This window comes from Gymnoscopelus microlampas (assembly GCF_963454915.1).
Source record: "Gymnoscopelus microlampas genome assembly, chromosome: 16".
In the NCBI taxonomy this organism is placed as follows: Eukaryota; Metazoa; Chordata; class Actinopteri; order Myctophiformes; family Myctophidae; genus Gymnoscopelus; species Gymnoscopelus microlampas.
The window spans coordinates 45,886,316-45,908,604 of NC_139953.1; the positions used below are offsets into that span (position 1 = coordinate 45,886,316).

Genomic DNA, 22,289 nt, shown 5'->3' on the forward strand with positions numbered 1-22,289 from the left:
TGAGTATGTGGACCCTTTGGTTTCAATCCTGTCGTTACTTTGCACAACCACCAGAGGGTAGCGCTGGACTACTTTTAGGAGAGTGTTAATTCTGTTCAGCTTTATCTGATTGCAGTTGACATAAAAGCGAATGTGTCTATTAACCTTTGACCTTCATATTTGTAGTTCATGTTTAATTGTGTACATTGTAGTCTTGTTTGAGTCCAGGTTTCAGATCTGTGATGTTGATGTGGATCTGAGAGGTTCCAGGTCTCACAGTTTGGGCGACTAGGAGCCAGTTTGGAGAGAGAGCCTACATTACTGTCATGAAATACACATGAAGACCGAAATCACCTGTTTTATTTATTAGTGGCCACGATTCAGATTCACAAATATGGAAATATTCACATTGTTTACTACTGTTTTGTCGGTGAAAGGAGAACATTTGATATTATACTGTGTAGACTGATGAGAGGTTAATGCAAATGATGCCTGGGTGACAAGTGTGTGTCAGGTTCAATTTGAAGAAGCATCTCTAAGCCAAGTAACTCCACAACACAGGTTGCCACTCCATTAGGCCGGTACACACCCTCTTATCAAATGAATAACACACATTGTTGCCAGATTTTGCGAGAGAAATAAGCAACCGTCTATGAAAACAAGCCCAAAATAAGTGATTATTGGCTACATGAGCACTTTAAACCTATACAACGGCTATTTGAAAATAGACGATCTACAAGCTCACAACGCATTGTGACGACGTGTTATGAGCTTGTAGATCTGCTATTTTCTAAAAGAAAGCTAGAAGAAATGTGAACATTTTAACAGCACAAATGTTGTATGGGCATACAATATTTTGCCCAGATGGGGGTGCGCAGACAAATATATATTCATTTGGGAGGTCCTTGACATGAAAATGTTTGAGAACCACTGGTATAAACAACATTACACAGCAAGCCCAAAATAAGCAACTGCACTTCAGAAACAAAGCCAAATACCAATATTAAAAAGTTACTTTACAGGAAAAACAAGTCCAAAGCGGACATGGCAACACTGATAACAAACCAGAATATTGCATGATTTACATTGTTAGTAGATTCTATGTAACTAGTAACTAACAATGTCACTCATGGTGAGACAGAACTTATATGTACCTTTTAACTGTTAGTAGCCAGTGTATGTTTTCTTTTGTGATTGTGTTGTTTATACAGTCATTTGAACACCTTTGAGGTCATGTATCCACCATTGTGGCATGTCCCTCATAAACACATGGACCCTCTCACACAATGGGACAGGGTCCAGGCTATTTTGTTTGGACAGCAGTTTAAGTATCTGAGAGATATTTGTCACAAAACACACTTCATTCGTTGTTGGGCATGCGCAAAAATATTGTATTTATTATTTATATGATAAATCAGCGTAAGCCAGACATGGCAGTGCAGCAGTTCATTTGATATGTTACTAAATTCAGTCATATAATTCGGTGATTCTCAACCTGTGGGTCGGGACCCGCAGGGCTTTTTTGGGGGGTCCCTAGATGACAGTGAACTGACAATTTAAGGACTTTTAAGACCTTTTTAATACCAAAAAAGTAATCAACAAACTGTACTATAAAAACGTGTGAAACATTGGCCAAATTGTAAAATAAATAATAATATAAGAAAGAGGCAACAATTCTGAAAACAGCTCACATTGCAAGGCAGTGTGATTTTTTTTTAATACAATATTTATCTGTGGACCTGAGTCAAACTAAATGTAATGCCTCAACTCCTACAATTCCAAGTGCTTATCGGGGTGTGGGGGGGTCCCCAGTTCAAATTTGATTATTTTGGGGGGTCACAGCCTAAAAAGGTTGAGAACCACTGATATAATTAATTGCCTCATGATTATTGAGCCTTTTCCTCACTGAAGAGACCAAAATATAATCAAATTCAGCGAAGGGTGTTGATTGGTTGTTGTAGCTGGGCTCACTCAGCAGGCCTTACAGCAGCGTCACCTCCACAGGGAAATGGTCACTGATCTTCTCTGGCTGTGGGAAAGAGAAATGACAACTTGATATAATGTATAAATCCCTGGCACTGCACTCTCCTGGTTCACATCCTACCTTTCCGACAGACTTCAATTAATCTCCATAAAACTGCAAATCCATCACAACCTCTGTCACCCATGGTGTCAGTGCTTGGCTTGGATCCTTCGCCGCCATGGCCCACGTTTTTGACGACACACAGCTCTACCCCCCCTCCAAAACCATTACTGCTACCACCCACTCCACCCTCACCACCTGCCTGACTGACATTAAAACCTGGATGCAGGAAAAACTCCTGAAACTTATCTGCAATAAATCTGAAGTCCTCATTAAGTCATTATTGGTCCAGATGCCCTCCCCCGCTCCACTCATAAGTTCTCCCTTAACATTGACGGCTCCATTGTCACCCCCTCCACCAATCAAATAATGGTAATCAAATTATGTGGGATCTGAACGGAAATATGTATGCTATATATACTTTTTCATCACTTTCCTTTTATGACCGAATAAAAACATTACAAATTGACCCAATTTTGCATTTGAGTTTGTTAAACTGTATTTTATTAAATGTTAGATTATTTCTGTTGCCTTGAATGGAAAACCTTAACCAGGTGCAGGCTGCTGTGTCTATGAACAGTAGAAACCTTTCTAATGGTTTAACTCTGAGTCATTGGCTGTCACACACACTGATGATCAATGTTGATATACTGTATGCATATACAAGCTTTTGAAAACTGACTTGATTGTATCTTTGAGTTTGTTTAATTTAATTGGTTTAATGTTTGATTTGTGCTTTTGCTTGAATTGGCATTTAACAGACACGCTTAGAGTGACTAACAATAAACCCAGTAAAGAATCACATAAATGCAGATAGAACAGTGTAGTGTCTCAATATTTATAGAACACCGACCTAGGAATTGCAATCATGAATATGAGTTGTAAGCAAAGCCTTCACCAGGTGCAGGTTACTGTGTCTATGAATGCTAAATACCCGTGTGGGGTTTTAACTGTGACTCTATGGCTATCACACTGCTACACTGTGTTGATAAGGTGTGGGGCAGTGTGCATGTACATTACCAATATCACATTTGTTCAGATCCACTTACTTTTATCCCATAATGGAGTTGGAAATGTTGCTGGAATTGATAGACTTCAGCATAGACTGGTGGAGCTTGTGGAGCAGTAGGTCGTTGAACAACATATTGCCCCATGGCAGTGGTGGCCACAATCCTAGAAATAGAGAGATGACAAGATGACAAGAGATGTGGCCTTTTGTGTTCTTCTTTAAAATTGTAATGTGTGCGTGCGTGCGTGCGTGCGTGCGTGTGCATGCATGCATGCATGCATGTGCGTATCTATCTACCTGTCATAGGGACATGATCTGCCTACTTTAGATGGTGGGATAGGGGGGCCATAGATAGATGCCACGTTTGTGGCAGCAATGTCATCGATCAGCCAGTAGAAGGGTGGTCGCTCCCGGAGGCGGTTATTTTTCCAGTTTGTGACATAGTCGCAGCCTGCGTTGAAGTCACCCAGTAGCAGAATGTTCTGCTCCAAAGGGGGGAGAGAGAGAGAGAGAGAGAGAGAGAAATCAATCAATGCTTTAATTAATTATTAATAATGGTTATTCATATTGATCCAGGAGGGTAAATGACCTCTCTACATTGATGTGCTCAGAGTGATGCACACAGGGTGCAGTTGGGTGGTTCAGTGCCTTGCTCAGAGACACTTAACCAGTCAACATGAAGCCTGGAGGAGCAGAGGATTCAAACTGAGGACCTTCTGATTCACCACATCTTAATACAACTGTATCTCACACAGACACATCTTAATACTTTTAACTGTAATGTTTCACACCTTTAACTAGCTTTAACCTCACACGCAATACTACATAACATAGTATTGTGTATAGTGTGTATAGTGTGTGTGTGTGTGTGTGTGTGTGTGTGTGTGTGTGTGTGTGTGTGTGTGTGTGTGTGTGTGTGTGTGTGTGTGTGAGTGTGAGTGCGTAAGTGTGTGCGTTACTTACTTGCACGTTATTCCACTTAGGGTGATCGATGACATTGACCACCACATTAACCAGAGCATCAATCTCAGTAAAAGCAGCTGCTGGTTTGGAGTGCAGGGGGATCAACGCAAAGTCATAGCCTAGCCCAGGAGACAGAATGTGTTGTATATTATAATATCAATTCAATCTTAATGGTGAAAACCTTATTATATGTCTGGCTGATGACTTTACTACTGAGATGTCCTGTGGTGGAAAGTACTTTTACCCAAGTACTGTACAATACAGTATAATTCTGAGGTACATTTATTTTAGTATTCCCATTTTTAAATACTTTTACTCCGCTATGTCTCAGCCACAAATATTGCACTTTTTAGATTATTCATGGGAAACATGCATTAAGTACTTGCGCCCATTGAGCTCATCATCTATGAAAGGTGATGACATTTTCCTCTTATTTCTGTCATTGAGAGGACATTTGATTCTCACATTTATAGCAGTACATGCACGCACGCATGCACGCACGGACACACATTAGGCAGCTTACCAGCATTGGACCGGAAGAGGGCAATAAAAGGTGGTCTTTCAAAGACGTTAGGAATGTCGTACTGATAGCTGTCAACGTAAGCCACTGTGGTTCTAATAACATGGAAAAGAGGCACAAATTAACCTTTTCTTTAAAACAAAGCAACATTAGATTTGGAGTATGGTCAGTAGAGCAGTAAATAATCTAATGAAACAGAAATGGGTTGTGGTCAATAGAAATGTAAATAATCTAACAAAACATAAATGGCTTATGTTTAGGTGGTTATGGTGTTACATAATGGTACATAGATAATTGTAATGCCATTATGGGTTCATGGTGATATGTCATGTTGGTGATGTCATGGTGGTGAGGGGATGTCATCACTCCATAATATAACCTAGGATCCAGTTTATAGAGCAGATTACTCTTCAGAGAGGGGGTAATGTTACAGGAAGTTATGCCTGGATCCAGACCCTAGAAAGTGTACTACCTCTAGATTTAAATGAGGATTTCACATGAGTGTTGTACTATAAATAAATCACAATAGCATCTACATTGTATTGCATTTTGTCTATTGTTTTTTTTAGATTTTACTGTTTGTATATTATTGTGAATATTCCCTTTTTGGTGTTTCCTGTCTCAGTGGACACTTGTGTCCTTTGGTTTTTGTAGTACAGTTAATTGTAGGACTACAACTCCCATGAATTTGTGTGTTGTGTGATGACACCCTGAACCTTTATATACTGTCATATTCAATGAAGAGGGTCTATGACCAAAAGCTTGCTATATAAAAAACATGCACAGTTTTGAGTGTGTGGAGGCTGCCACACACACTCAAATGTGTGTGGAGGCTCATTTGGTTTTTTTTTTTTGGTTTTTTTTACCATTTTTAAAATGTTCACCTATAATGACATGCTAAAAAAGGGAGACCAGGTTGAAAGTAGTGTGTCAATAAATATTGAACCAATGAAAAGTAATAACAAGAGCTGGTGACATTGGATCCATTGGAACACACAATGGTTTTGGACCTATAGAGCGTGCCAAAAATCCTGAAGGGGGCGTCAACAAGTGTCTTTTGGTAGCGGCGGACATCTTTGAGGGATAAAAACCAGGTTGACTTAACATTGCCCCCCTCAAGTATGTCTGCGGCTACTATGCCACAACCCCCGTGGTGACGAGTCGTTGGCACGCTCTATAAGGCTCCACAGCATGGTAATAGTCAATTATACTTATTGAGCTGTGAGAACATTGTACATATCCATTCATAGTGTGTAATTGCAGAGTAATACATGTGTTGTACTGTAGCTACCTGTAGAGGAAGAGGTATCGTTCCTTCCGATCACCAGAACCCAGGTAACCACTGACTTTGTAGTAGTACAGCGGACCTCCTCTGGAGATGAATAAACACAATTACACGCATACTGCACGCACGCACGCACGCACACACAAACAAACACACACACTTTTGTACAACGGTGTGTGCTTGTTAGTATAACTGACAGTCTAGCAGGCAGTTATAGCTCACCCTGATAGTAGACTGCTATGAATAGACACAAACCTAGTGGTGGAGGAGGTACTAAGATCTGTTACTACTAAATTGCAATGCCACAATATAGAAATACTTGATTACAAGTGCAAAAGTATTTGCTTCAAAATATACTTAAACTGGCAAAAGTACATTTATTCATTATGCAGAATGTCCCATTGCACATTCTTTTTTTTCCAGAATTCCCAAACGTTTTAACATTCTTAAAGCAGCAAACGTAAAAGTTGGCCATACTGATCATAGGGTCTCCCATTTTTATTTTTATTTTTAAATAAAAAAAAACCTCAATCTTCATTGCTCTGTGCATCAAGAGATTATCATGTCCTCTCAGTGCTACTGTACTAATGCAAACACAAACAGAAAGTGAAATCACTGAAATGCACTGATGGTCTTACGGCTGGTTGACCGCGTTCATCAGTGCAGTGACTACAGGCAGGTTATTGATATCGTGACCATTGTCTCTGACCTCCTGGATCACGATGATGTCATAGAGACGGACAACCTGCAAAACAACATTAGAAGGAAACATTGAAATTATTTTTTACCAATTTTTTTACTTTTCATTACTTTTGAGTTTGTTTTTAACAGCAGACCTACTGTATGTCTAATCTCACTTTAATGTGTTTTTTTCCTAAAATATTACCTGTATCTAGTTTTTTTTTCCTGTAACAACAAATGAGTTAATTCTACTGAAATGTACACCGTCACTGTAGGCTTAGGAGTTGGAGTTGATTAAAAGAAAAGCAATAAGATGGCCTCTGCTTTATCACAATTGAATTATATATACTGTAGTTAAGACAAGATGTCCCAATCCAAGTAGTATCTACTTAAAGTTCCGATTTTAAGACCTTTTTGTTCCTGACAGTAAGATATAGTGTCAACATGAATTAAGCTTAATACAAAAAGACAATGTACTTTTGTAACTTAAACATACAAATTGTATTTAATTAACATACACAGCAACCAGGTTATTTGCATCAGGACAATTATTGGAGCAAATGTGGTTGCCCAAAGAAACAGTGTGAAAGCCTGCAGTGTTTCATACCGTGGCGATGTAATTCAGGATGTAGAGTTTGATGGTACAGGGATCTTTGATATTGGTCTTGCTCTCACCCAAATCCTTGATGTTCCAGGCTGCCACCCGGAGCAGAGCACAGGCCAGCTGCAACCCACCCAGCAAGAGGACCAGACAACACACTAAACGCATCCTGGGTTGAGGAGGGATAAGGTCAGGTAAGAGATAAGAGCATGTATAGACCATATTCAAACGGCGGCCATGTTTCTATGAAGTCAATGAAAGTAGCCACCCCGGGTGGCGGCACTTTCAATGTTAAATTCCAATATGGCCTCCGTGTGAATATGGTCTATACAATAAAATCCTGAGTGTTCATTTAACTCAGAGAGTGTGTAAATGTAACCAAATGGACCCTTACAGGTTGATTTGCTACACTGGGATTTTACTGTGTAGAAGTTGTTTTGGAAGGAAATATCACAAGATCTTAAAAGTAAGTAGTGTGTAGGCCTATTCTTCATTGATTGGAGATTAATATTCAAGAATCCACATTATGACTAATTTTTTAAAAGTATTTTAAAACAACATTTGACACATTTACAATTTGGAAAATACAAAAATTACCCCCATTTATTGCATTTGTTAAAAACAATCATAGTTACCTGCTTCTGAGGAGAAAGTACAGCACAAGAATCCTAGTCAGGTCTCAGAGGCACAGCCCAAAGGTCTCTACACAGAGGAAAGCAACATCAAGATTTAAGTTATCTCTTTCTAATATGTGTGCAGTACATAAATGATGAGCAGCTTGCAGAGCTAGTTCAGGCAGGCAACTCAAGGCAGAGTGCCAACCCGATCAGGTGACTAGTCACATGCACTCTTCTCCTGATCTGGGCGGTTATTTAAAATTACTCTGCCTACTTGTTCATTCTGGCTTTTCTCTCTGGCTGTGCTGTCGTGCTGCTGTTGCTCTCCTCTGCTGTCATCGCTGTCTCCTGCCGTATCATCTGCTGTCTGTCGCTAACCTCGCTGTCTGCTGCTGCCCATGAAAATTCTCAATCCCACCGCCTCCCCAGCATCCACCTGTAGGCTCTGTTTCTAGATTCCCCTTGGGGATCTTAATTCATTCCCTGTAATTCTATTTGGCGTGTAACATTTATTAAAATGTTCATGCTTACAGGGAATTAATAGATGCAGAGCCCTGATGCCAAACTATGCTTCATATATCTATGCTCAATTATGCTCAATAAAACTATATTCTAAATTGAATCCAAGAGTTGTCTGACTGAAATTAGATCATTGTGGTATGAGGAAGTGTGCAAGAGGCAGAACTGTTTCCAGTTAGTCTTTTTGACATACCTGCAGCTGTAAGCACAGTTTATATGCACAGTATACTGTATATACTGGGTATATATTACAGCATCATTATGGTGAGTCCATCATTGATCGCTGTGACCAACTGGGACCTATCCTCCCAAAAGTGACCAAATATTGGTTTGAAATAACTGGTCAAGACAGACTGCTGCTTAAAGTGTGTGTGTGTGTGTGTGTGTGTGTGTGTGTGTGTGTGTGTGTGTGTGTGTGTGTGTGTGTGTGTGTGTGTGTGTGTGTGTGTGTGTGTGTGTGTGTGTGTGTGTGTGTGTGTGTGTGTGTGTGTGTGTTGTTGACCCCAACGGAAAAAAACAAGTCCGCATTTTTGGTCGGACCTTTTATATTGGTTTGAAATAACTGGTCAAGACAGACTGCTGCTTAAAGTGCGTGTGTGTGTGTGTGTGTGTGTGTGTGTGTGTGTGTGTGTGTGTGTGTGTGTGTGCTGTTGACCCCAACGGAAAAAAACAAGTCCGCAAGGACTTTTTTGGTCGGACCTTTTAGACAAAAGTATTATAAATGTAACTGTGTTGTTTTACATTCTTTTGCCTAATACAAATTTCAATCAATCAAGTATGTCTATGTCGTGTAATATCGGGCCCTGTGCTTATGAAATATGAAAATATTATTAATACATTATAACCCAGAAACCGTCAAAATGTCTCATAACAGGCAGAGACCAAAACTAGCAAAGTTTGGGTCAGTCTGTGGCAAAAAGCTGCAGTTGAGTTAATTACCTTCAACCATCCTGTCCTATTGTCTGGAGTGTGAATCTATGACACCACACCCGGCCGAATTCTTTTGTTTACTCAGAGAGAGCCTAATTATATGCAGGAGAGCCTGCCAGTTGTCTCTCCCAAATCATCAGACTGACAAGAATCAAGTATAAGCCTATACAAAGTGTACTAGTCTTTTCTAAATTAACAGATAGATAGAACTAAGTTTTAGTAAAATAAAGATCGTTCTGTGTCTAAGCCGAGGTTAAAGACGACATCATTGTGTAAGGGATTTTGACTCTCTCTCCAGAGGAGAGGAGCTGAGCTGGAGCGTTTCTTTTTAACTTTAATCATCTAAATAATTCATACAACGTCAGACATGTCAATGTTTAGATTCATTTCGAAGCTAATAAAATGTTGAATAATAATGTTATAATGTGAGCATGGGTGAAGGTACAGTTTGATAGATAAATGTTAAAACTAAGGCAGATCGTAACCCATTGTGTGACTTTTAGGCCCACCCCAAGAAATCCATTGTTCTTAGCAACCTGTATTGTGAATGGTCAGAAAGAGGGCCCGTGGCTTGCATATAGACGGGTTTCCGAGCGACGTCATCACAGAGCAGAATGCGCAATCTGCGCATGCCTGGGGGTGGAAGGCGCGTTCGAAAATACAGCCCTGAGCGGCAGTGAGCGCACTGGCCAATACAAACTAATAGGCGAGTGTGCTCCGGTGCTCCGGTGCGTAATTTCCAAACGCACCCATAGGCTTCCCCCCGCAGCTGCGCGGTCATATTCCTCTCAATGTTTACTAACAGGAAACCTGTCTATAATGTGATGTATTTGTGAGAAACGGGGCTCTGTGATTTGGATCTACGCAGAGGCCATGGCCTACAGAATAAAGGAAATTCTATGGGCCGCGCCATATATTGAATTGACTTGGATGTATGGATTGCTGAGAACTTTGACAATAAAGTGAATTGTTGAGAATGTAAACTCGGACTCTGAGCGTTGGCTTACTCTCCGCCGCCGGATATGGATTCTCATTTCTACCGGTCCGCTATGTTCAGACACCACATCTATCCAACAACAACAGCATTACTTCATCAACCTCCAATGCAAGCAGGAAGGCACTTGAAAAATATAGTTGTTAATCCTGCCATACAACCTGCACCTGTGCTCTTTAATTGTTGCGGTTGCCTTCCTCATACCTTCTCTAAACTTCCCCTCAATGCAAACTGTGTGACTTATTTATCAATGCCAATTTCCTCATCTTTTCCATCAGTTATATAACCCCAGAGTTTATGGAGGTACAAGACAACAGCTGTAGCAAAAGAGCATGTAGTAGTTCAGAAATAAATACATAATATTTCACTCCTAAATACACCTCATACACAAAGCCAAATTGTTTTGTTTTTTTTATACTAGAAAACTGCAATTTCACTCTAAAGGCCAGGCCACACCAATACAATCCTTGCAACTACTTGCAACCATTATCCCCAATGGTAGTTGCAGGGAGTTGCATTCGTGTGGACAGGCCTTATAAGGGTGCGGTCAAACCAAACTTTACTCTGGTGGATTATGCCTGTTTTCTTTTTTTCCTTTTTTTCCCCCCGAAAATCCTCGAATGGCAACAAACGGCACTGCTCTCATTGAAAAGCATTGGCAGAATCCACCCACATAGGCAGAATCCAAGTTCGGTGTGATCGCACTCTAATCCATAAGGTTGAGGGCTGGCCGCCGGCCCTCCCTTAAGCCAATTTGAATATTGGATACTGTGAGGTTTCTTTTCCTCTTTTTTTTTTTGAGATTGGCAGTCAAATCAGACTCCCTCGATCGATTAGTCAACTATTCGACTAATCGAGGTCAGGCCTACACTGAATTATATTGTGTAGACCCTCCAGAAAAATGCGATTATGTGATCGCATAATTTACCGCATAATCGGCAAAATAGCGCATAATTATGCATGGTAATGTTTTTTCAAAAAGGCTGAAAGATTTTTGCCCGCGTCAATCTGGAGGGTCTAATTGTGCTTTCGAAAAAGGTCCTACATAAATGCACCATTTACTATGCTATTTTTTTTTACTATTGTAGTGTGGCAACATCAGTGTGGGAATATCCATGCATGCTGGTGAGATGATTCTTTGTTTTATTTGCTTGAACCCCCAGCTACCAAAATGTCTGTGCACAGCCCTGTCGGTTATTGAAGTTTCACTAGCGTTTCCAAGCTCTGCGTTTTATTTGAACGAGTGTCAATTATGCTGTCTCATTCATGGTAAGATATTCACAGTTTACATAATTCTGTTGATGATGTCATGCAAGAGTGCCAATTAAAAACAAATGATATATTGACATTTAAGGTGTGTTGGTTCACAGCATATTGACATTTAAGGTGTTGATTGATTGATGTCATCAAAACACCACTCTGGTAATTAAACAATTAATTAAAATTAAACAAATAGCACTACTACTATTTGTACTGGAGCGTTTTATGTGAACAAGTGTCAATGGCATCACCTTCAATGGAAAAGTGCTGTTGGCATGCTGTTCTTTTGCTTTGTTGAAACTAGAAAAAAACACTTCCTACGTGAAATAATAATCGGAGAATTGATCTGTTATAGATCTATAGGCTATAAGGATGGCATAACAGAAAATGCTTAACTTTACATACTCAGTGAAGGCTGTGTGTATGCAAATACTTTAGGTGGCATAGCCTACTGTCAGATTACTATATGAATGACCGTGAACTTGAAAAGTCAGTAGACAATAACACTGTGACTAAAACAATATGTGATGCCTAGATTGCCTACACATTGTTATTATTTTGATCAATGTTCTCTAAGCCCATATGGGCTGCCTGGGCACCGGGAAAGATGCATGTCATTATTGGCAGAAACGTTCATTAATTGCATAAATAGCGAATCTACAAGGACACAACATGCATCACAACATGCAAATGCGACACTTTGTGACTTGTTATTTTTTTACATAATCATACAGTATAAAATATAAAATAGGGCTTTTGTGGTTAATAAAAGCATGTAATCCACCAATCCGAATAGATTATTATTATTATATAACTTTATATATAAATTTATACTTTATATAACTAGACATAATTGCAACACACCCCGCAGGCTGTGTAGAGTTTTCTGTGTTTGCATGGATTCAAATAAAAGTTATTTTTTTAAAAATCTATTCTCCTCTAAATAATTTCCCTTGCTTACCTTATTGTTTTACCAGTTGTCTTTTGGAGCAGATGATGTTAAGTTGAGCAGTCTTCTCCTCGCCTGAATACAATTTAAAAATAGGAGTTCAAGGGTTTTAAACCCTCTCTAGTTCTACACTGAAGCAGTCGCCTGATTTGATCAATAATCTAAGTCTCAAGGAGCTATCAACTAAGTATTTTACTACTATGGAGCCTAAGTTCCTATATTAAGTATTATATCTAAGCCTATACTTGTAATAGATATTCAGGTGTCCTCCTTCAGCGCACAACAACCTGCTTTTTCACTGTGTGGGCCCCTTTTAGGGACGATTTTAGTTCTGCCCATTATCCCTTCCTTTGTACCTCCCTCTAACTCCTCGACCTATCCTGACACGGTTCCCTCCCCTTCTGGGTGTCCACATGTGAAATGACACATTTCTACGCCCACCCAAGAGCTTTTAGCTAAAATGACACACTTTCCAGAGAGTGCTCTCCCTCATCGCTTTGTGAGTTTCATCACTTGAATGACTGACATTTCTTGCCTTCCTACATTGACTGACTGGGTCACATGACCCTTGAGAATAACAGAAGAAGATTGTTTAAATAAAACCTAAAAGCCCTCATATTCTGGGTTCAAACTTTAACCACATAGATATTTAAAGGGATATTTATCTTTCAAACGTGTTTGGGGGCATTTTAAATGCTATGCACAATCTAATGTGTGAGGGGGCCGTGTTTTTTCAATTACTTTCTTCATCTTTCATTTTATTTTTTCATCTTCCCCACAAATTATAAAAATTAGATGAGAAAATAAACACGACCCCCACACACATTATCAGTCACCTGAACAAGGGACGTGTGTTTTAAATTAGTCTAACATGGTTAAAAAGGAGTTTGAAGTTACATTGGGTTTATATAGGAAGGGTGCTTGTCTGATAACAATATATAAAATATCTAAATACTGAAACAAGCAACTTAAAAACCGTTTGGGGTGCTCACAAAAGGCAGAATGTTTGTTAAAATGTGCACAAAAAAGTTTGAAAGTTAAATATCCCTTTAAGTGGAATAAATATTTATAAATTACTATTAATAATCAAATTAAGGTACTTTAGAATAAATCATGTTCAAGGTGCAATTAAATGCAATTCAACCACAGTGAATGTTTAAACCAAATGTGTATTATAATTATCTTAGTTAATACGTAATACTAATAATAATATGAATTATATCACTGTTATAATGCATTATGGTGTGATTATAAGTCACTATAAGTGGTCTATGTGTGCTTTAAGTAAAGGCTACGGAGCCCCAGTCCCAGAGAAGAGGAACTATGAGTTAGCTGGAACAGAAAACCACAAGCAGGGCAGGTTAAACACAGCCCAGTTTCAAGTGCAAATACAAGTTAAAGGTTTTGGTTGCATGATCAGTGCAATCATGTGGAGACTTTGTTGTGTGGAGTTTAAGTGAAGCTTAGAACAATAAAGAGCAGGAATGGTAATTGTATGATTTACTATGATGATGTGATTCACTGTAACAATTATATGCAATTTACAACTTCGTTTTGACACTACTTGTTTTCTTTCAATCTATGGGATGGAACTGACGATAAGAAGATAAGAATCAGAGAAGTATGACCAAGTCACAGAAGGTCGATTTTATCATCAACTTCATGTTGAAATGTGTTGCCCAACAGCAGATCATATCTCTCACCAGGCCTGGAACTTCATCATTTTAGGGGCAAGGCAACTTGGCCTTTACTGTTGTTGGACACAATAGTCAATGCAAGGGTAGCAAGGCCATCAAATACTATTTTAATTCCACAGAAATAATTACTTTTACTTTTTTGGGGGTCAAATAAATGAATTAAGAGGCTGTTTATTTCACAATGGCAGTAATAAAGAACATTTAATGAAGTACTGCTCTTAAGTAAAATGTTCAGTATCATGGTCAGTATCATGTCAGTATCATTGTCAGCCTGTGTGTGTGTGTGTGTGTGTGTGTGTGCGCCGTGCGTGCCTGCCGTGCGTGCGTGCGTGTGTGCGTGCGTGCGTGCTGTGCGTGCGTGCGTGCGTGCGTGCGTGCGTGCGTGCGTGCGTGCGTGTGTGTGTGTGTGTGTGTGTTTGTTTTCCATCTCCTGGATGAACATAATATTGTCTTTCCCATTTATATCCTATCCCATTTATTTCCTATGGCGGTCATTTTTGACCTGGAACACTAAGAGTGTAACAAAGTTGAATAAACGAAAAATGGTGATCAGCATTTGTATATGTTCACACGCCTAATGGGAAAGAAATCATAGGGTCTTGAGCCAATCAGGTGAAAAACACAGTATTTATGATTCAGGAAAGTTGTAAATCGGTCAGATTTGACCAGAACACTGCAGGAAGGTTAAACTCCCCACAGCAAATTCTCTAAATGATTACACAATATGTTAATTCATAATCCCTAATGTTATTTACTTGTATTTGTATTTTACACGTGAAATTGGGCTGTGTTTAACCCTGCCCTGCCTGTGGTTTTCTGTTCCAGCTAACTCATATAGTTCCTCTTCTCTGGGGCTGGGGCTCCGTAACCTTTACTTAAAGCACCCATAGACACATCACACCATAATGCATTATAATAATATAACAGTGATTATAATATATATATATTACTTATTATCATTATTATTATTATTACTTATTAGAATTATTATGTATTTTATCTCTGCAACTTATAATACACTACAGTCCTTGCTAAAGAAGTGTGAGTATCCAGAAAGTATAATACTTGACCTCATAAGTCATTATAGAATGCTAATGTGTTATGATTATAAAGCGATATGAGTTCTGTTATAACTATAATTATACTATTGTGAATGCTTCACTCCCCCTGGCTCCCCAGGCCCATCTTCAAATTAATCCACTGACTCTGATTAGTCCAGGGCTGAACTTGTGACTCAGAAGTTTGTGCAAAATAGTAACTTGTAAATACAAATACAGTATATTGTGAAATATAGCCTTTTCATTCATTTATTTCACTCCCAAACCCCTTTTTTTAAATAATTATTTCTGTGAAATTAAAATCATTATTTTATTTGATGGCCTTGCTATCCTTGCATTGACCTTTGTGTCCAACAACAGTAAAGGCCAAGTTGCCTTGCCCCTAAAATGATGAAGTTCCAGGCCTGGTGTGAGATATGATCTACTGGGCATTTCAACACATTTCAACATGAAGTTCATGATAAAATCGACCACTTCTTTGACTTGGTCATACTTCTCTGTTTATAATCTTCTTATCATCTGTTTCCTCCCATAGCGTGAAAGAAAAAAAAGTATTGTCAAATCATGGTATAATTGCATAAGCCTGCAGATACAATGGTTTGCAAAAACACAGACCATAGGAGTCTGGCCATAGAGTTAAAAGTCTGGCACTATCATTCTGGGGCCGTTTAGTTTGTATTTATATGATAGACTGACTGACTGATCAGCTGTTGTGGTTTTACTACTTTATTTTCATGATACAACAATAACGCATAATGAGGGCCACCGTCCTTTAAATTCCCAGGCAGATTTTTTTTGTTTCCGGTCCACCCCTGAGTTCCATTCAGTTGGCCCAATTTTATACAGGGCCCCTGGCCTTTTGGCCCCTGGGCCTGGGCCCACATTCCCATTCAGGGATTCAGCTCTGCCACCATCGGTGTGTAAGTTGTAAAGCACTTTGGGGAAAGGTGCTCTATGAATGCACCATTTACTATCTACGTATGTGGACATAAAGACATTGTGGCAGTGTCCTCTCTACCAGTGGTGGAAAGTAACTAAGTATTTTACTTAAGTACTGTACTTAAGTGCAATTTTTCAGTATTTGTACTTTACTAGAGTATTTCCAATTTCCAATACCTTTACTTCAACTCCACAAATATTGTACTTTTACTCCACTGCAATTATTTGAAAACTTTAGTTACTAGTTACTTTGAAGATTTTGAATATTATTACAAAACATACATTACCCACTTCAGACCTATATACATTAAGGCCATTTGAAAATAGCCGATCTGCAACGTCACAATACGTTGCATCGCAACGTATTGTGAGCTTGTAGATCTGCTATTTTCAAAAGATTTGTATTCATTTGAGAACTTTACATGGGACATTCTGCATAATGAGTACTTTCACTTTTGGTACTTTAAGTACATTTTGATACCAATACTTTTGTACTTTTACTCAAGTCAATTTTTAATTCCGGACTTTTACTTGTAACAGAGTATTTCTACATTGCAGTATTGGTACTTTTACTTAAGTAAACAAAATTGGTACTTTTTCCACCCCTGCCCAGTGCCCACTATCCATGGTCAACTGGAAAACCTCTACATGTTGTTGTCTCCGCCAGGCCGTAAGGCATGGCGAGAGAGTATGTTTTACCCTCCGTCCGTGTGTCCGTCCGTGTGTCCGTCCGTGTGTCCGTCCGTCCGTGTGTCCGTGTGTTACCACCAAATCTCCGGCACCGTTGGCCCGGTCGCTGCGAAACTGTGCACACACACTCCCTGGATGCCAATTCAGAACCTCTGCCTCAAATTTTTCACATGGGCCTGTTATAGCGCCACCAGGAGGCCGATTTGTGCAAAACCCATTTTTTCACATTATTCCTACAGTTTTTAACCAAACGTCATGCAAATCGGTACACAGTATCTCTATAGTCATGTGATCAACCCTGATCTGTCCGATTTCCCATATTCCATCCTTATTGGTTAAGGTTGCCATCCAAAGTTTGCAGGATTGGTCCGTTTTGAACAAACTGCCTCAAACCATGAACGCAGCGTGCGATTTCCATGAAATTTCACACGCACATTCCCACTAGGCCGAGGAAGAAATGCCACCGTTTTCACATTGGCCTGTTATAGCGCCACCAGCAGGTCTAATTTAGCAAAACACATTTTTGGAACAAAATGCTTCAAATCATGAATGCAGTGTCCGATTGCCGTGAACGACCTAAGAATAAATGGCACCCTTTTCACATTGGCCTATTATAGCGCCACCAGGAGGCCACAATAACGTATCTGTCCTGGCGGAGACCTGTGCTCCGAGGAGCACTTTATCTAGTTTGAATATGCGGCCACAGTGCAGGAGCTGAGGGCTGGCGTCCTGGGACCAAAGAGCAGCAGAGGGAGCTGGATGAGACAAGCGTGGTATAATGCCTAACCCAAACCTCACAGAAAATATGCCTTAAACATTTTTGGTCATGACCCAAAAGAAAAATGTGATGTCATCCCGGGACCCAAACTAGTGAAAATAGCTATATGTACAAACCCACTCTGTACTAACTGACACTCAATCCATGGGATTCATTCAGAGATTAAAAAAGGGAAAGGAGAGGTCGCACAGACTCGCAGCCACGATGCAATAAACTTTTTTATTTAAGTTACCAACGTTTCGACATATTATGTCTTCATCAGGGTATTCATTCAGAGATTAACTGAAACTACTGAACTGAACAAAAAAAATACCTGGAAATTAATGACAAATACAGCAACACCAGAGGCAGCTCCACTGATCATGTTCAACCCAGATTCGGCACAAACAAGGGCATGAACTCGTTCTCATGCTATGCTCCAAAAGGAGCAAAGGAGTGTAAAACCCTACTCACTTTCAAAACTGCCCTAAAAAAACACCTTCAGGAGGCTGCAATTACAAACTGGCCCCTGTTCCAAACTGGCCCCTGTCAAAGTCTTAACCTAACCTTTTCCATGTCTTTCTAAATAAAGTATATGGTGGCAGAAATGTATGTAACAGGGAGACCTGTCTCCATTCAGGCTTCTGGGTCCACGCCCCAATTACACATGTGTAGGTAATCACTTTAACCCCTCCCCTATAAAGCCTGGTGCTCATGCTTTCATTCCAGCTTGGCTCTCTGATTCTGTAGGCACTGGCTTGTCTGATCAAGGTAGGCAATGGAGTGCTGTTTGCTTTTAAACTGTTGTTTTGTATTTATTGTTGTCTCCGCCAGGCCGAAGGCATGGCGACACAGTGTGTTTTACCCTCCGTCCGTGTGTCCGTCCGTGTGTGTGTGTGTCCCTCCTGTCTGTGTGTTACCAGCTAATCTCCGGCACCGTTGGCCCGTTCGCTCCGAAACTGTGCACACACACTCCCTGGATGCCAATTCATAACCTCTGCCCCAATGTTTTCACATGGGCCTGTTATAGCGCCACCAGGAGGCCGATTTGTGCATTTTTACATTACTCGTACAGATTTTATCCAAACGTCATGCAAATCGGTACACAGTATCTCTATAGTCATGTGATCAACACGGATCTGTCTGATTTCCCATATTCCATCCTCATTGCCTATGGTTGGCTTCCAAAGTTTGCAGGATTGGTCCGTTTTGAACAAAAAGTCTCAAACTATGCACACAGCTTGCGATTTCCGTGAAATTTCACACGCACATTCCCACTAGGCCGGAAGAAATGCCACCCTTTTCACATTGGCCTGTTATAGCGCCACCAGCAGGTCTAATTTAGCAAAACACATTTTTGGAACAAAATGCCTCAAATCATGAATGCGGTGTCTGATTGCTGTGAAAGACCTAAGAATAAATGGCACCCTTTTCACATTGGCCTATTATAGGGCCACCAGGAGGCCAGAATAACGTACCTGACCTGGCGGAGACCTGTGCTCTGAGGAGCACTTTTTCTAGTTAATGGTATATGTTCCTCAGGTGCCCTCCTCTCTGCCTCAGTATTGAGGATAAGAGCAGAGGCCAAGAGGCTGGTTCTAGGCCAAGTGGTAGGGCCCAAACCTCACTTAACCTGAGGTATGTGGTGTAAAGTTGCCTTTGTATAGATTGTGCCCTCATACAGTCTTGTGGTTCCAACATAATTCTGTACTTGTAGACCCCGGTGTTATCCAGCCATTATACTCTGCTATGGTGCCACTGAATGCTGCCATGCCCCGGTGCCCCTGCCCAAGACACAGACCTTGACTGTTGAGGTACTAGTGTTCTGTATTTTGGTTTGACTGTGTTTTGATGTATAATTATAATGCCTGGTGGGGGCTAACTGTTGTCTCATAGGAATTTATAGACTACGTGACAACCAGGAATAGTTTGGTGACCACAGGAGAGACTGTTGACAGCCGGAATGTAGACGGCACCCCGGGAGCAGTATGGGTTAGCGCCCCATGCTGTGTCTTCCGTGAGGAAGAAGCCCAACAAACCCGCGGTTAGGCCTTTAGGAGGGCCATTCCAGCGTACCGCAAGCAGAGCTAATACCATTAGACGGCCCAATCTAGTGGTATCGTTCCAAGGAACCATCACGCCAGAAGGAAATGTTTGGATCGGGGCGGTGCACCTGATCTGGCGCAGCGCTCAGGTCCTGGACCTGGTGAGACGAAGGAGGAGCCCGGCCAGGAGACAACCCACAGAGCCTAGTCCCTCCACGTGCCAGAGCCTCCCCGAGTCCCGGCAGAGTACTTCCGGAGAAGCGGACTGCCCTGTCTTTCCCTATAGGTCTGACCGTGGGTGCTACTGGGACGTAAGTCGGGGCTTGATCAACCCTGGCTGGGTCACCTGGGTGAGGGTGTATGTTGTATGTTGCGAGACCCGAAACACCCTATGACCCCAGGCTACAACACTGATGATACGTCCCAGTTGCATCCATGTGATGTTTTTCTTTATCAGTTATTCTATTTATAGTGGCTCATAGGAATTTATAGACTACGTGACAACCAGGAATAGTTTGGTGACCACAGGAGAGACTGTTGACAGCCGGAATGTAGACGGCACCCCGGGAGCAGTATGGGTTAGCGCCCCATGCTGTGTCTTCCGTGAGGAAGAAGCCCAACAAACCCGCGGTTAGGCCTTTAGGAGGGCCATTCCAGCGTACCGCAAGCAGAGCTAATACCATTAGACGGCCCAATCTAGTGGTATCGTTCCAAGGAACCATCACGCCAGAAGGAAATGTTTGGATCGGGGCGGTGCACCTGATCTGGCGCAGCGCTCAGGTCCTGGACCTGGTGAGACGAAGGAGGAGCCCGGCCAGGAGACAACCCACAGAGCCTAGTCCCTCCACGTGCCAGAGCCTCCCCGAGTCCCGGCAGAGTACTTCCGGAGAAGCGGACTGCCCTGTCTTTCCCTATAGGTCTGACCGTGGGTGCTACTGGGACGTAAGTCGGGGCTTGATCAACCCTGGCTGGGTCACCTGGGTGAGGGTGTATGTTGTATGTTGCGAGACCCGAAACACCCTATGACCCCAGGCTACAACACTGATGATACGTCCCAGTTGCATCCATGTGATGTTTTTCTTTATCAGTTATTCTATTTATAGTGGCTCATAGGAATTTATAGACTACGTGACAACCAGGAATAGTTTGGTGACCACAGGAGAGACTGTTGACAGCCGGAATGTAGACGGCACCCCGGGAGCAGTATGGGTTAGCGCCCCATGCTGTGTCTTCCGTGAGGAAGAAGCCCAACAAACCCGCGGTTAGGCCTTTAGGAGGGCCATTCCAGCGTACCGCAAGCAGAGCTAATACCATTAGACGGCCCAATCTAGTGGTATCGTTCCAAGGAACCATCACGCCAGAAGGAAATGTTTGGATCGGGGCGGTGCACCTGATCTGGCGCAGCGCTCAGGTCCTGGACCTGGTGAGACGAAGGAGGAGCCCGGCCAGGAGACAACCCACAGAGCCTAGTCCCTCCACGTGCCAGAGCCTCCCCGAGTCCCGGCAGAGTACTTCCGGAGAAGCGGACTGCCCTGTCTTTCCCTATAGGTCTGACCGTGGGTGCTACTGGGACGTAAGTCGGGGCTTGATCAACCCTGGCTGGGTCACCTGGGTGAGGGTGTATGTTGTATGTTGCGAGACCCGAAACACCCTATGACCCCAGGCTACAACACTGATGATACGTCCCAGTTGCATCCATGTGATGTTTTTCTTTATATGTCTTTTGTTTTATAGGCGCTCCATTGCTGCCTTTGCCCCTTGTTATTTCTTATGTATTGTATTTTACTTTTGCATTGATCATCCAACTGCCACTGTTTATGCCATTGTTCATATACATATCTAATTGCTATTTCTTGTACTCCACTAGTTGGAGGCGACCGCAGTCGCACTGTGAGGGAGAACTTCTGCTATCCACTGCATGGTGTGTGTGTGTGTGTGTGTGTGTGTGTGTGTGTGTGTGTGTGTGTGTGTGTGTGTGTGTGTGTGTGTGTGTGTGTGTGTGTGTGTGTGTGTGTGTGTGTGTGTGTGTGTGTGTGTGTGTGTGTGTGCACCTAACCCACCTAGTGTTGTGTGTAAGTGTTTTTAGTGTTGAAGTGTTTGAACCCTCACTGTACTAACTCCCCTGTCTCTCCTCCCCCATACAGTCTGACTGTGGCCTTTCACTGGTATATTGTATTATAGTGCTTTCTACTCGTTTGAACATTAATTTGTGATTAAATTGTGATTTACTTGTCTAAAGTATATTCCTGTGCCATTTACAATAAATGTTAATGATTGTCTTGAGAAGCACGTCTCTGCTCCAGTCATTTACAAACGAACCTGTGTTGCACTTCAGTGTGGTTACTTTGCACTTTAATTGATTCTTTGGGTGAAACTCCCAAAGTGGCGTAGTCGAAGTTACATGATCTGTTATATTTCTGCCATGGTTACATATATATGGCCACGTGTATTGTATTTGTTGGCCTTTCAATTCAATCCTGTTGTTACCTTGTACAACCACCAGAGGGTAGTGCTGGACTAATTTTATAATGGATAGAGTGTGTCTCTGTTGATAATGTTCAGCTATAAATATTAGATTGTGTTTTAAGAGTTTAATTTAAAATACAAATACATATATGCAAGAGCAGTTTTTGCACACCTCTAGATATATAATTACTTTAAAGCACCCAATGCCCACCTATACTGACTTAGTTAGAATCACACCAAGTATGAG

At 41.3% G+C, this 22,289-nt stretch overlaps 1 protein-coding gene across 1 annotated transcript; it reads right to left on the bottom strand.

Moving 5' to 3' along the window:
- Positions 1-1,166: 1,166 nt before the first annotated feature.
- On the bottom strand, positions 1,167-12,655 carry LOC311063703 (deoxyribonuclease-1-like). Its single transcript, XM_084083249.1, has 10 exons — positions 12,403-12,655; positions 7,757-7,823; positions 7,128-7,290; positions 6,478-6,584; positions 5,846-5,926; positions 4,558-4,649; positions 4,035-4,153; positions 3,369-3,553; positions 3,112-3,235; positions 1,167-2,008 (listed from the first exon to the last, which is right to left on the bottom strand). Exons 3-10 carry the CDS (start codon positions 7,287-7,289, stop codon positions 1,961-1,963), a joined length of 918 nt encoding a protein of 305 aa, XP_083939375.1. The 5' UTR covers position 7,290; positions 7,757-7,823; positions 12,403-12,655; the 3' UTR covers positions 1,167-1,960.
- Positions 12,656-22,289: the final 9,634 nt, after the last annotated feature.

Coding starts and splice junctions, on each gene's coding strand:
- LOC311063703 (XM_084083249.1), bottom strand. CDS start 7,289: ATGCGTTTAGTGTGTTGTCTGGTCCTCTTGCTGGGTGGGTTGCAGCTG. Junction 5,927..6,477: donor ATGAACGCGGTCAACCAGCC/GTAAGACCATCA, acceptor ATTCATCTCCAG/AGGAGGTCCGCTGTACTACT. Junction 2,009..3,111: donor AACTCCATTATGGGATAAAA/GTAAGTGGATCT, acceptor TCTTTCCCACAG/CCAGAGAAGATCAGTGACCA.